We start from the raw sequence: 14,823 nt of genomic DNA on the forward strand, positions 1-14,823 counted from the left end.
CTAGCATCTTACCACTTTCTTTCCGGCCCTGATGAAAGGGCTCAGCCAAAATGTCAACTGTTTATTTGTTTCCAAAGGTGCTACCTGATCTGCTGAGTTTCTCTAGCATTTTGTCTGTGTGTGTTGCTCTGAATTTCCAGCACCTACAAAATCCCTTGGGTTTATAATTCATTCATTTTGTTGTTTCATTGATTTAACTCTTTTCCTCTTCTGTTTAATGTTTTTTTGCAATTTGGAAATTATGCTTCTGAAAAAGACCATGATGAAGAAATCTGGGTATATAGTGTGTGTGTGTGTGTGTGTGTGTGTGTGTGTGTGTGTGTGTGTGTGTGTGTGTGTGTGTGTGTGTGTGTGTGTGTGTGTGTGTGTGTGTGTGTGTGTGTGTGTGTGTGTGTGTGTGTGTGTGTGTGTGTGTGTGTGTGTGTGTGTGTGTGTGTGTGTGTGTGTGTGTGTGTGTGTGTACAGTTGTAAGAAAAAGTTTGTGAACCCTTTGCTATTATCTGATTTTCTGCATTAATTACTCATAAAATGTGGTCTGAACTTCATCTAAGTTACAATAATAGGCAAACAAAATCTATCTAAACTAATAACACACAAACAATTGTTCTTTAATGAACACATTGTTTAATCATTCACAGTCCAGGCTGGAAAAAGTATGTGAACCCTTGTATTTAATAACTGGTAAAACCTCCTTCAGCAGCAATAACCTCCACCAAATGTTTCCTTGTAGAGGCTGAACGGCATAATGGTGAGGAGAAATCTTAGATCGTTCCTCCATACAAAACTGTTTCAGTTCATCAATACTTCTGGGATATCTTGCATGAACAGCTCTCTTTAGGTCATGCTATAGCATCTCAGTTGGATTAAGGTCTGGACTCGAACTTGACCATTCCAAAACACGAATTTTCTTCTTTTAAAACCATTGTTTTTGATTTACTCTTGTCTTTCGGATCATTGTCTTGTTACATCATCCAACTTCTATTAAGCTTCAGGTGACAGACTGCTACCCTGACATTCTCCTGTAAAGTGTCTTGATACAATTTCGAATTTATTGTTCCCTCAATGATCACAAGCTGTCCTGGCTCTGGGGCAGCAAAACAGCCCCAAATCACAATGCTCCTTCCACCATGCTTCACAGTTGGGATGAGGTTTTGGTGTTGGTGTGCAGTGTCCTTTTTCCTCTAAACGTAGCAGTATACATTTCTGTCAAGAAATGCTGCAATTTTTTTTGGAAGAACACCGGTCTCCTCCACGGTGTTCTTATGTGAATGCCATTGTTGTTCAGAGTTTTTCATATAGTGGACGACAGAGACTTCAGTAAGTTCTAGAGATTTCTGCAGGCCTTTTGCTGTTAACCTTGGGGTCTTTTTCACCTCCTTCAGCATTGCATGTTGTGCTCTTGGTGTGATCTTTGCAGGATGCCCAGTCCTAGGGAGATTAGCAACAGTACTGAATTTCTTCTATTTACAGACAATTTATTTTACTGTGGACTGATGAACACTCAGCTCTTTAGAAAGGCTTTTGTAGCCTTTTCTAGCTTCATGCATCTCTATAATTTTCTTCCTAGGTCCTCTGAAAGTTGTTTTGATTGAGGCATGGTGCACATAAACAGATCTTTCTTGAGAAGAGCAGGCTCTGTCAGTAACCTCAATTTGTGTCCCTTTTATAGGGCAGGGTACCTCTACACCCCACACCTCCAATTTCTTTTCATTGATTGGAGCACCTGACTCCAAATAGCTTTTGTCGAAGACATTACCCCAGAGGTTCACATTCTTTTTTGAACCTAGACTGTGATCGTTTAAATGGTGTATTCAGTATTAATGAGAAGTAGTACAATTGTTTGTGTGTTAATTTAGGCAGATTGTGTTTGTCTATTACTGTGACTTAGATGAAGACCAGACCACATTTTATGAGTAATTAAGGCAGAAAACCAGGTAATTGCAAAGGGTTCACAAACATTTTCTTACAACTGAATGTGTATATTAATGTACATACATTCTAAAGACAGCAAAGATACCAACATTGAGCCAGCATTCATGAATATTTCACTTGTATAAAAATCTTTATGTATTTGTTAAAAATAGTGTAGTTGGTTTCCCCCGCATGGGGAATTATTAGACACAGTACTGTAAATTCAAAGTCTAATGAATCCCTGAAAATACACTGTTTGAAAATCAAACATATTACCTGTCAGGACTATCCGAAGCACAAACTGAATCAATGAGACCCACATCCAATGTACCCTACGGAGACAGTAAGAGACAAACATTTTAAGTTAAATGCTGACAAATTTGATTCAGGCTTTTCATATCTGTAAATACAACTTTTTTTAATAATTATTATCAAAAAACCACTAAGCACAGGCTGTGTAACAGCTGTGTTATAGCTGTTTGGATAGTGGAAATACATCATTACAGAATTCAAAAATCATTACACAAAAATCCGGGATATGGAATAAAATTTTCATCAATTTATGTGAAAAAATTAAGTAAACCAACACAACTTTGTTTTTAACTTTCTTCATGCATGCATAGATAACATGGCTTTACGGTAACAGATCAATTTCTTGGAACACAACATCTCTGTAATACAAAGTACATCAGTTGCCTGTAATTATGTACATAACAGTCAAGACAGTTTTAGTTAAACTACTTGTTTGGAAAATAGTGTCAATAACAATAATATTAAGTAAATGTGAATGCACTACTGTTAGTGCGGAATACTCATCACAAAACAATCTGTGACGTGCTTGGTTGCACTTGCAGATACAAAACCAAGTGTGAACATGAGTTGTGAGAAGAACTTAATTTGACTGGAAAGGCACCCTGTGTGACTGGGCAGGGTAGTAAACATGTGAAAATAGGGTCAGTGGGTCACTTGGCTGCTGAAGCCTGTCCCACCATTCAATTGTGGCTGAGCTATCCCCTTGGGTCTTCTTGACCACAAAGGGGATTTGAAGAGAAGGCGGAGGTTCTGCCATAAACTGATTGAATGTGCATTAATTTTAAAGGGTGGTACAATAATTTCCTGTGCTCTAACCAGAAGAGTTAATAGCATCTGGGAATAGGATCCCAGATTTTCTGTAAGAGCAATGAAAGGCTAGTACAAAACACAGAATTGCGGGAGGAACTCAACAGGTCAGGCTGCATTTGTGGAGGGAAATGGATAGCTGACATTTCAGGTTGAGACCTTTCAGCTGGACTCAGTCTCAACCCAATTGTCCATTCCTCAGCCGCCCCCACCAGTTGTTGCTTGACCCGCTGAGTTTTCCAGCAGTTTGTTTTTTTGCTCCATATTCCACCACCTGCAGTCTCCTGTATCTGTTCTGTAGGAAAACGAGAAATACGTAGACTTCTGTGTCAATGTGTCAAGTCTACAATTCTCTTCAAAGTGTACATATAAATTTATTAAATCAACTTTACAATCATGCAAAAATAAATAACCAAGAGAATCTTTATGTCACTGTAATATATAGTGAAAGTTGACATTTCACTCATAAAGTGACACTTACAACACAAAGCCCAGTACAGAAGACATGCTGGTTGTCAACAGTAACTTACCACTGCATTATGTGGATTGGCTTGCTCATCATGCATCTCTCTAATCTCTTGCTCAGTTGATCCATGAACTTGGCTAAGGATACTAAACCATTGACTGCACCAAGAAAAAGGGGAAGAAACATTAACAAGGAGATCCCTTTCAATTCCCTCACACTCTGCCCAATTCCTGTTCCCTCAACTCCAATGGCGAAAATGTCCACCTATTAATCTAATGAAAAGAAAGCTGGATTTTATTTAAATCAGTGAAAGGATGAAAATCTTTATTCTATGGGGGAGGGGGAGAGGGAGAGGGAAAGGAGGGGTGAAGTGGGGAGTGAAGATGGAGAAAGTGCAGAGACAAAGTGAGGTGAGGGAATCAGAAGTAGGGAACAGGAAAGAAACAATAAAGAGGAGAACGTGAGGACTAAGTTGGGAGTAAGTGGGTAAAGGTAGAGTGGGTAAAAAGGGAAAGAGTGGTTTGAAAGTAAGAAAATGAGGTCAGGACTGAGAAGGTGGGAAAGCAGAAAATGTTTAATCAAAGAAGATTGATGAGGAAGGACTGGAGGAGGCTCACATGGACTAGATTAGACCTTTAAAGAGAGAGAAAAGGACAGTAGGAAGTGAAGGGTTGAGAAGGATGGAGAGGGATGAAGAAGGTTGATGGAATGGGGGAATCTACAAAGGAATAGAGGGAGAGAAAAAGGTATTGCAATGGTTATAAATGATTTGGATGTGGAAGTGTAAGGGTAGGTTAGTAAGTTTACAAATGACATGAAAGTTGGATGTATTGTGGATTGTTTAGAAGGCTGTCATATGTTACAAAGGGGCATTGACAGGATTCAGAATTGGGCTGAGAAGGGGCAGATGGAGATCAATCCAGAAAAGTATTAGTGATTCACTTTATAATGTCAAATTTGTAGGTGGAATACAGCAGTGTGGAGATGAACATAGGGATATTGGGGTCTGCAACCATAGGACCCTCAAAGTTTCAGCACAAGTTGATAGGACTGTTAAGGTGGGACATAGTGCGTTTCCTTCATTATTCGGGGGATTAAGTTCAAGAACCATAAGGTAATGTTGTAGCTCTATAAAACTCTGGTTTGACCCCACTTGGAATATTGTGTTCAGTTCTGGTCTCCTCATCATTGGAAGGATGTGGAAATCTTTACAGAAGATGAAGAGGAGATTTACCAGGAAGTTGCCTGGATTAGAAAGCATGTCCTGTGAGGATGGGTTAAGCAAACTAAGGCTTTTCTCTAAAAGAAATAAAGTGAATAAAAAAGGTGAATTGAAGAAAAAAGAACATCCATAGACATGAGCTAAGCAGCAGAAAGCAGGAATCAAAATTCCAACAGAACTGAAATAGTTTAAAATTTTCAGTAGTGACAAGTAAATGTTCTGGGAAATAGCCAGTTCTGAACAGTTCATACTTTTCACATCACTCAACCAATTTTATTACAACAGAACTTGCACAATTTTGAAAAGTCACAGTTCATAACTAAGTATTTTGGGTGTCATTGTTGGCAAGCAGTCTCTCCGTGGTCTGAGAAGGACATCGAATTTGTACATTCCTTGGAATCTATTCAACATTTAAAAAAAAAGAACTAAAATTCTGCCTAATATGTTAGAATAAGTTAAACAAAGTCACACATTTGACAAAGTCCTATTAACACAAATTTACAAAGCCCATGTTGAAATTTGTGGAAAATACTCATGTTGATTATGTGATGGTAGACAGCAGACAGTGCTGACCCGAGGTTCATTTCCCTAGTGTCTGTCTAAAGGATGTTTCATAAATGGCTTTCAATGACTTTACCCTTTGAAGAAGAGCTGCTCTTTTAATCTAAGAAAAGTGATCAAGCCTTGAATTCCACAGAACAGACTTTAACAAAGAAAACTGTCTGCCCACTGGCAGTTATCTTTGAACTGAACATGGGTAGAAGTGTTTGTGTTACGAGAGTGCAGCAGGTCATCAGCTACATCTGAACTAAATGATGAAAACATTTACCTGGCTTCTTCAGCCGTCTCAGCAATAAGATTGTAGACACGATCTTCTATTACTATATTAATGCCGTTCTCCTTGCCAGTATTATCAATAATTTCTCTAAAGATATAAAGGAATTGTAGAGATCAGTACCAACAAAAGTTAGAGGCCTATTTCAATTCTGCCATTAGATGAACAATCAGATGAAACAAGGCAACAGCTAAGTTAACTTAATATGAAGTAGTTCATAGATTTCGAGCACGGAACCAGGCTCTTCAGTCCACCGCATCCATGCCAAACATCAAACAGTCTCTCTACACTAATTCCATGCTAGTCTCCCCAACATTCCCATCACTTATCCTGAATTAGTACATCCACCTACCTACTAAAGAAATCCACCAACTCATATCTTTTAGATATGGGAAGAAACTGGGTGTATCCAATGGTCACAGGTGGTCAGGACTGAGCGTCTCACTGTTGCTGTGAGGGAGCAACACCACTACCTGTGTTCGGTATGTGAAGCTCCAACAGGAGTGCTTACCTTGCAGATCTGATATCGATAGTTCCCTTTTGCTTCTCCTCACTGTCATTCTCAAAGTACATCAGCTTGCTCTCCCTCAGCACGAACCAGCGCCTTTTCCAGTTGCGCCTTGATAGGGTGGAAGTGCCACCTCCTTTTTTATGCAGCCAGCCTTGCTTCAGGGCTTCTTGTTTGGATCGGAACCACATGAATGTTTCATCCTTTAAAACACACCATCGGCGTTTCCATGTATTTATCAGCCCTCCTGAAACACAGATGCAGATTCACTACCAAATCTAGTGAGAAAGCTGCCCTGCAGCGCAAAAGAGAACGTCTTTGACCCACGTCCTCTCAGCAATGATGGCTGGAGCATGAAGGTGTGTCTGCCTGAAGTGAGGGAGATGTTCAGAAAAAGAATGGCGATGAGGGGTAGATGTCGGTGGTGGGGAGTAACGGAGGAGTTAATTTCAATATGCCATTCAAATTTATCATAACCAACATCATTTATATGGGGTAGCTTAATGCTTTCAAGTATTTTAAGTTTTACATCAATTGAAATAGCTGGACTCAACAGTTTAACAGAGCACAGCTGGTTGGATGACAGAGAAGCATTGACTTAACTTTGGAACTTCTGCCATTAGACAGAAATCTCAAAGTTGCTGATAATTTGGTGGGTGAATGTCTGCAGTTTCATGGCAAATGCCAATGATTTTCCACAAAACCTGGTTTTGACCAGGTTTTCACCAGGTGAAGTTTTGTTTTAAGTAATTGCATTGAAATGAATGTGAAGTATGCTAAAGGTGTTTCATTCTATTAGGAACATAGACATAGAAACATAGAAAACCTACAGCACAATACAGGCCCTTCGGCCCACAAAGTTGTGCCAAATCTGTCCTTACCTTAGAAATTACTAGGATTACCCATTGCTCTCTATTTTTCTAACCTCCATGTACCTATCTAAAAGTCCCTTAAAAGACCCTATCGTATCCAACTCCACCACCGTTGCTGGCGGCCCATTCCACGCACTTACCACTCTCTGTGTAAAAAACTAACCCCTGACATCTCCCCTGTACCTACTCCTAAGCACCTTAAATCTGCACCCTCTTGTGGCAGCCATTTCAGCCCTGGGAAAAAGCCTCTGACTATCCACATGATCAATGCCTCTCATCATCTTATACACCTCTATCAGGTCACCTCTCATCCTCCGTCACTCCAAGGAGAAAAGGCTGAGTTCACTCAACCTGTTTTCATAAGGCATACTCCCCATTTCAGGCAACATCCTTGTAAATCTCCTCTGCACCCTTTCAATGGTTTCCACATCCTTTCTGTAGTAAGGCGTCCAGAACAGAGCACAGTCTAACCAGGGTCCTATATAGCTGCAACATTACCTGTCGGCTCCTAAATTCAGTTCCACGATTAATGAAGGCCAATACACCGTATGCCTTCTTAACACAGAGTCAACCTGCATAGCTGCTTTGAGCATCCTATGGACTCGGACCCCAAGATCCCTCTGATCCTCCACACTGCCAAGAGTCTTACCACTAACACTATACTCTGCCATCATATTTGGCCTACCAAAATGAACCACTTCACACTTATCCAGGTTGAACTCCATCTGCCACTTCTCAGCCCAGTTTTGCATCTTATCAATGTCCCACTGTAACCCCTGACAGCCCTCCACACTATCCACAACACCTCCAACCTTTGTGTCATCAGCAAACTTACTAACCCATCCCTCCACTTCATCACCCAGGTCATTTATAAAAATCATGAAGAATAAGGGTCCCAGAACAGATCCCTGAGGCACTCCACTGGTCACTGACCTCCATATAGAATATGACCTGTCTACACTACTCTGCCTTCTGAGGGCAGGCCAGTTCTGGATCCACAAAGTCCCCTTGGATCCCATGCCTCCTTACTTTCTCAATAAGCCTTGCATGGTGTACCTTATCAAATGCCTTGCTGAAATCCATATACACTACATCTACTGCTCTTCCTTCATCACTTGACAAAGCCATGCTGACTATTCCTAATCATTTTATACCTCTCCAAATGTTCATAAATCCTGCCTCTCAGGATCTTCTCCATCAACTTACCAACAACTGAAGTAAGACTCACTGGTCTATAACTTCCTGGGCTATCTCTACTCCCTTTCTTGAATGAAGGAACAACATCCACAACCCTCTAATCCTCTGGAACCTCTCCCGCCCCCATTGATGATGCAAAGATCATCACCAGAGGCTCAGCAATCTCCTCCCTCGCCTCCCACAGTAGCCTGGGGTACATTTCGTCCGGTCCAAGCGACTTATCCAACTTGATGCTTTCCAAAAGCTCCAGCACATCCTCTTCCTTAATATCTACATGCTCAAGCTTTTCAGTCTGCTGCAAGTCAGCACTACAATCACCAAGATCCTTTTCCATAGTGAATACTGAAGCAAAGTACCCATTAAATACCTCTGCTGTTTCCTCCAGTTCCATACACACTTTCCCACTGTCACATTTGATAGGTCCTATTCTTTCACATCTTATCCTCTTGCTCTTCACATACTTGTAGAATGCCTTGGGGTTTTCCTTAATTCTGCCTGCCAAGGCCTTCTCATGGCCCCTTCTGGCTCTCCTAATTTCCTTCTTAAGCTCCTTCCTAGCAGCCTTATAATCTTCTAGATCTCTAACATTACCTCGCTCTCTGAAAGCTTTTCTTTTCTTCTTGACTAGATTTATTACAGCCTTTGTACACCACGGTTCCTGTACCCTACCATAACTTCTCTGTCTCATTGGAATGTACCTATGCAGAACTCCACACAAATATCCCCTTAACATTTGCCACATTTCTTCTGTACTTCTCCCTGAGAACATCTGTTCCCAATTTCAGCTTCCAAGTTCCTGCCTGATAGCCTCATAATTCCCCTTGCTCCAATTAAACACTTTTCTAATTTGTCTGTTCCTATCTCTCTCCAATGCTATTGTAAAGGAAGTAAAATTATGATCACTGTCTCCAAAATGCTCTCCCACTGAGATCTGACACCTGACCAGGTTCATTTCCCAATACCAAATGAAGTACAGCCTCTCCTCTTGTAGACTAATCTACATATTGTGTCAAGAAACCTTCCTGAATACACCTAACAAACTCCACCCCATCTAAACCCCTTGCTCTAGGGAGATGCCAATCTATATTTGAGAAATAAAAATCTCCCATCATGACAACTCTGTTATTATTACACCTTTCCAGGATCTGTTTCCCTATCTGCTCCTTGGTATACCTGTTACTATTGGGTGGCCTATAAAAAACACCCAGTAAAGTTATTGACCCCTTCCTGTTCCTAACCTCCACCCACAGAGACTCCGTAGACAATCCCTCCATAACGTCCACCTTTTCTGCAGCCGTGACACCATCTCTGATCAACAGTGCCACATGCCCACCTCTTTTGCCTCCCTCCCTGTCCTTTCTGAAACATCTTTAACCCAGCACTTGAAGTAATCATTCCTGTCCCTGAGCCATCCAAGTCTCTGTAACGGCCACCACATCATATCCCCAAGTACTGATACACGCTCTAAGCTCATCCGCTTTGTTCACAACACTCCTTGCGTTAAAATAGACACATCTCAAACCGTCGGTCTGAGTGCATCCCTTCCCTATCACCTGCGTATCCTCCCTCTTGCGCTGTCTCCAAGCTTTCTCTATTGAATTAATTTTGAAGTGTAGTCATTATTTACAACAATCTTTTCTCAGTCTGTCCCTCAGGGTCGAAGATGACTTGATTCCCATTCTGTGGATGAGGCCAACTGCAGATTTTTCCACAGTTAGAGCAGGAATTGTCCAGCAGGATGGGCATTTGTGAGGTGTTGCACAAAGCTGTGTGCTCTGATGCATAAACTCGAGTTCCTCAATACCATCTTGAATGCCCTTTCACTGCATTTGTGATGAAGGACTGAGATCTCCAGGAATTGCAGAGATGCTGTATTATTTTGAAGAGGCTTGGAGAGCATCCTTGAAGGACATCAATGTATTGAAAGTCAGAAGCTGATTTGTCTCTGACAAAGTCATGCTTCGTGATGTTGCTTATGACATCAGGAAAACATCCTTAAATAGCTTAATGGGACAATTTATATAACCAAAGGCTTGGCTGGCATCTCACCAACTCTAACAGTGTGGGACCTCCTCTGAACTGATTTGAACCCTTTTGATCCAATTACCCGATTATTGAGGCCATTACCGCAGGACTCTGCTGTGTCTGCATCCTGTTGCACTGAACACAACATTGTCTTAAACAGGAATCAGAGCCAAACTCAACCAGGTCTCAAATGGTCAGAACAGCTGCACAGCAATATCAAACCCAAATATATTAAATAATATATTAAACCTGATTCTGATATGGACTGGGGCTTAAACCCATGGCAAAGTCAAGGCAGATACATGCATCAATATTTGTCAGTTTTTAAAAATTCTGTGGTAGCTAGTCACAAGAACAATGAACGCAGATGAGCAGTTCAGTACATTATATTAACCAACTGTTACGTTATATTAACCATTACCTGAAATTTGTTCTTACCCTTCATAAACAGGAAGCTGTGGAAATAAGGCAAAGTGACACAGCTGTAGACAGAATCTCGCCGGTAAGCTAATTCTTCATCAGTGTCAAATCTAGAATCAACTTCATCATCACTCTCCTCATACTACAAAGAAGAAGAAGAAATTGTTATTGGTGGCAATAACAGTAGATAGGAGCAGTTTTATTGTTCTTTGTATTAGGCTTGTTAAAAGTAAGGCACAGAAATTATATTTTAGACAAACATTGTAGCGAAGGGACCCTGATTTGGAAATTGATGCCTTGGTGTCTGGTGCAACTAGCTAGGACAGGAGGATCCTCCTCCACATCTCCACTGCCAGGGTGAGCCAACACAAACCAAGAAACAACTTACAATGTGTTCTAGCTGGCTTGTCTACAACCCAATGGTATGAACATCGAATTTTCCAATTTCAAGCAACCTTACCTCCCTCTGCTCCCCCCACTTCTCTCTTGCCCCCTTTCCCATTCCTCCCCTCCCCCACACATCAGATCCCCATCATCCATTTCAAACCCCTCAGCCTGCTGGCCCTGTTCCTCTATTTACATATTTCACACGCTGTATCATCTTCCTATCTGGTTCAGATGCCATCTGCCCTTCACCTCTCTCTTAATGGTTCTCATTATCACCTTCCTTCACTACAAGATTCCACTGATTACAGCCTATGTGTCACCCTCCAGCCTATCTTTTCACCCTCTTGCCCCAACACATGGCTCAATTTCCCTTGAAGCTTTTTTTTTGTCTGTCCCCACCCGACTCTGTCTCCCATCTCCATCCCTCCCCCTCCCATACCTGGCTCCGCTGCCCATCATTCTTCACCCTTCCCTGGCACTCCTCACCTGGTGGACTCTGTCTCACCACTCCCACTCTCCTCTCTATACTGGCTCTCTCCCCAGTCTTGATGCAGGGTTTCAACCTGAAGCATCATGCCTCTCTTACTCCCGCCCACCACCACAAATCCTACTCAACCCATCAATTCCTTCCAGATTCCACCACCCACAGTATTGTGTCCTCTTGCTTGGCCAGTAAAGCCTTGTGCATCCAGCAGAGTTTCCAAACTGGCCACAGAGCTAGTTAAAAATGAACTATATGTAGTGGTAAAAGAACCACATAGATACATACAAGTATATTCAGACCATGCCATCATCAGAACAGCACAAGTTCAGCATAGAGGGCTGGGGGTTCCTTAAGTACTTCCATAAACCTTCCACTTTCAGATCACTTTGGTTACTTTCCCAGGTCTACTTTACAATAAACTTCTCCCTTGGTAATGTTGAACCACATGTGATAGATCCAGCATATCCATTTTCTGTACATGTTATGCTTCTCAGTAACAGAAATCATTAGGATGGCTACATTTCAATTATGAAAGGTAAGCCCATCCTAACAAGATCACACTACTTCAAGGACTATACAACTTGCTCAGGGTTCACTTGTGATAAGCTAAATATGCTATCCTATTCCTTTGCCCAAAGTTAAATTTGAAGCAATTAAGTCAAACACAACAAGTCCAAAGACAGACTTATTTTAAATCCTCATCACTGAGTACTCGCAACTGAACTATCAAGATATCTCTCAGAATACTGCCCTCAAGGATTGTTCAAGTTTGTTATCATTTAACCATACACGAATATAGCCCAATGAAACAGCGTTCCTCTGGCAGCAAGGTGCAGAACATTACCAACAACATGTAGCACAAATGGTTACAATAGTGTACAGATAAAAACAAGTCCCTGAGTGGTATGCCTGCAGTGCTGGTCCTGCTTGTTTTTCCATCGAGCAAACTGTGGAGGGCAGTGCCAACTGGAGGGGCCAGGCCCCAACTCGCTTTGGATTCCAGCATGTCCCATGCCCTACAGCGGCTCTCCACTCCGCCTTGGTGCCTTCTCACCTGGACGGCTGCAACAGGTGAGACCACGACTTCGGCCTGGTCCTCACTACAACTGAGGCACACAGCTCATGGTCTCGCCAATAAACCAGACTTAAAGTATACTACATTATCAACGTCTAACAGGGTCTTGTGATCCCAATGAAAACATCCAAGACAATCACATGCACCATCATGGCACAACAGTACACAACAAGTCCGGGTGACAACACAACAGCTTCTTCCCCTCTGCCATCTGATTCCTAGATGGACATTGAACCTTGTGAATACTACCCCTCTTTTTTAATATATATTATTTTGGTTTTTTGCACGATTTAAAATCTATTCAATATACGTAAACAATTGATTTATTTATATTCTTTTTTTTCTTCTATATTATGTATTGCATTGAACTGCTGCTGCTAAGTTAACAAATTTCATGGCACATGTCGGTGATAATAAACCTGATTCTGATTTATGTATACAATAAGTCCAGCTCCATCGCTATCGGATAGTCCTGCAGCTTTGATGCTCTTAGCATCCAGCAGAGACTTGCAATTGTAAAAAAGATGCACAGGTCGAACAAATCCATGTTTGATTGGACCCAGAATGGCCGTTGCATACAAGCATGCCGCCACGTTACCGATCTTTCAGGATACCTCAATGAATAATCCTAAGTGTATCAATAGGTCTTTTGATAGAGTGAGAACCAGAGAACATTTGTTACTTGGTTGGCAAGAGACCTGAACAACATATAACTGGATGGAAAAATAGAAAATGCTGTAAATAACAGGTCAGGAAGCAGCTGTGGTGGGGTAGGGGGTGCAGGGGGGAAGAAATGGTATTGTTTCAGGTTGATGACCTTAAGCCTGTTTTTTTTCTCTTTCTGCAGATGCCACCTGATCTACTGAATATTTCCAGCATCTTCTATTTTTATTTCAGATTCTCAGCTTTCTCTGGTTTTTAAATTAAAGAGTTGGATGTTCTGTACAGCAGCTGGGTGATATGCCAGTTTGTACACTCCTAGTTTACATCAGATGTATTTGCTACAAAGGGGAAGACTCATTAAAAAAAAGTCTCATTTTTCCAACCATGTTGAAATGCAAAGAATGACCCAGCATCCTTAATAATGGAGCCATGTCAGAGGTAGCTGAGTGTTTTCAAAATTAAATCATAAAATGCTCAAAGTACTCAGCAGGTCAGACCACACCTGTAGCAAGTTATCATTTCAGAGCCTGGAGCTCTTCATCAGAACCTGGACCCAAAATGTTAACTGCTGCTCTCTCCATAGTTGCCTGAACTGGTGAGTTTTCCAGCATTTTCTGCTTTTATTTTAGATTTTCAGCATTTGCCCCATTGATTGCTGGCTGTGCTAATTGACCCGTCGTAAGTCAGGTAAGTACTCACTGAAGACTGTGGCCCTTCAGAGCTTAGCCTGTACACTCCTGAGCTGTTGTAGGTGCCCACGGAGTAACGATACTGACAGTCAGGGGACCACCGGCTGCTGCGGGGTTCTGAAAAGGAGACACTGCTGCCAGACGTGATAGGACCATCCTCATATTCGCCCTCAGCATAATCAGATTCTTCGTCTGGCGGGATGAGCTCAGGGTTCTCCTTCTCGGTATCTACTTGCTCAGGTATGCAGTATGTAGAGTCTTTGTTGGTGGGCTTGCTGGGGCTCGCTGGACTGGGAGCAGTGACAGTCAGAGGGGCAGTCTCATCATTTGCAATAGTGGGTACCAATGCATCGTTCATGTAAGGGTCTTCCTCTGAAGAGTCATCACTTGTCCGGATTCCGCTGGTCCGCTGATCGAAGTGACCGTGCTCGCTTGGGTTTGGTGAATCTTTAAATGCATCATCATCAGCATCAAAGCCCTCATCTTCCTCTTCTTCAGGATACGGCTGGCTGAAGTTGAAGGTAGGTTTTTCAATGGGATTGGGCACTGCTGAGGTATTCAGTTTGTATTCACTGTCAGTAGAGAGAGAACTTTCAAAGTTGCGGACACATTCATCAATTTCATCAAAATTCAGGGAATCCAGGAACTCCTGAGCAGCTCTGCAGGCTTCATCTTCCAGTCGTTTTAGCTCCTCGTCACGAAGCTGCTGGAGCTGTGCAAGGGAATTCTTGGTGAGTGCTGACTCATGGCGTTCCTTCTGACGTTGAAGCTCTTCGATCTCCCTCTCCAGCCGCAGAATCTCCTCCACCTGCCTGTTCTCTTGCTTTTCCAGTTGGCTTTCTTCTATGGCTTTCTTCTGAGCCGCTATCATGGCTGCTTGTTCCTGTCGCCTCCTTTCTTCCTTGATCTGTGAAGGCAAGGCGAGAAATTACATTCTTACAGATTGGGAT

At 42.0% G+C, this 14,823-nt stretch overlaps 1 protein-coding gene across 1 annotated transcript in view; it reads right to left on the reverse strand.

Moving 5' to 3' along the window:
* Nucleotides 1-14,823, reverse strand: part of myo10 (myosin X) — a 264,144-nt gene that overhangs the window by 19,288 nt on the left and 230,033 nt on the right. Inside the window, exons 25-30 of the mRNA XM_073023868.1 lie at nucleotides 13,884-14,780; nucleotides 10,594-10,717; nucleotides 6,065-6,308; nucleotides 5,548-5,643; nucleotides 3,561-3,654; nucleotides 2,188-2,243 (exon numbers count right to left, since the gene is read on the reverse strand). Of these exons, the coding sequence (XP_072879969.1) occupies nucleotides 2,188-2,243; nucleotides 3,561-3,654; nucleotides 5,548-5,643; nucleotides 6,065-6,308; nucleotides 10,594-10,717; nucleotides 13,884-14,780 (1,511 nt within the window). The remainder of the gene's footprint in view (nucleotides 1-2,187; nucleotides 2,244-3,560; nucleotides 3,655-5,547; nucleotides 5,644-6,064; nucleotides 6,309-10,593; nucleotides 10,718-13,883; nucleotides 14,781-14,823) is intronic.

The sequence above is a fragment of the Hemitrygon akajei genome, chromosome 20, assembly GCF_048418815.1.
Source record: "Hemitrygon akajei chromosome 20, sHemAka1.3, whole genome shotgun sequence".
NCBI lineage: Eukaryota > Metazoa > Chordata > Chondrichthyes > Myliobatiformes > Dasyatidae > Hemitrygon > Hemitrygon akajei.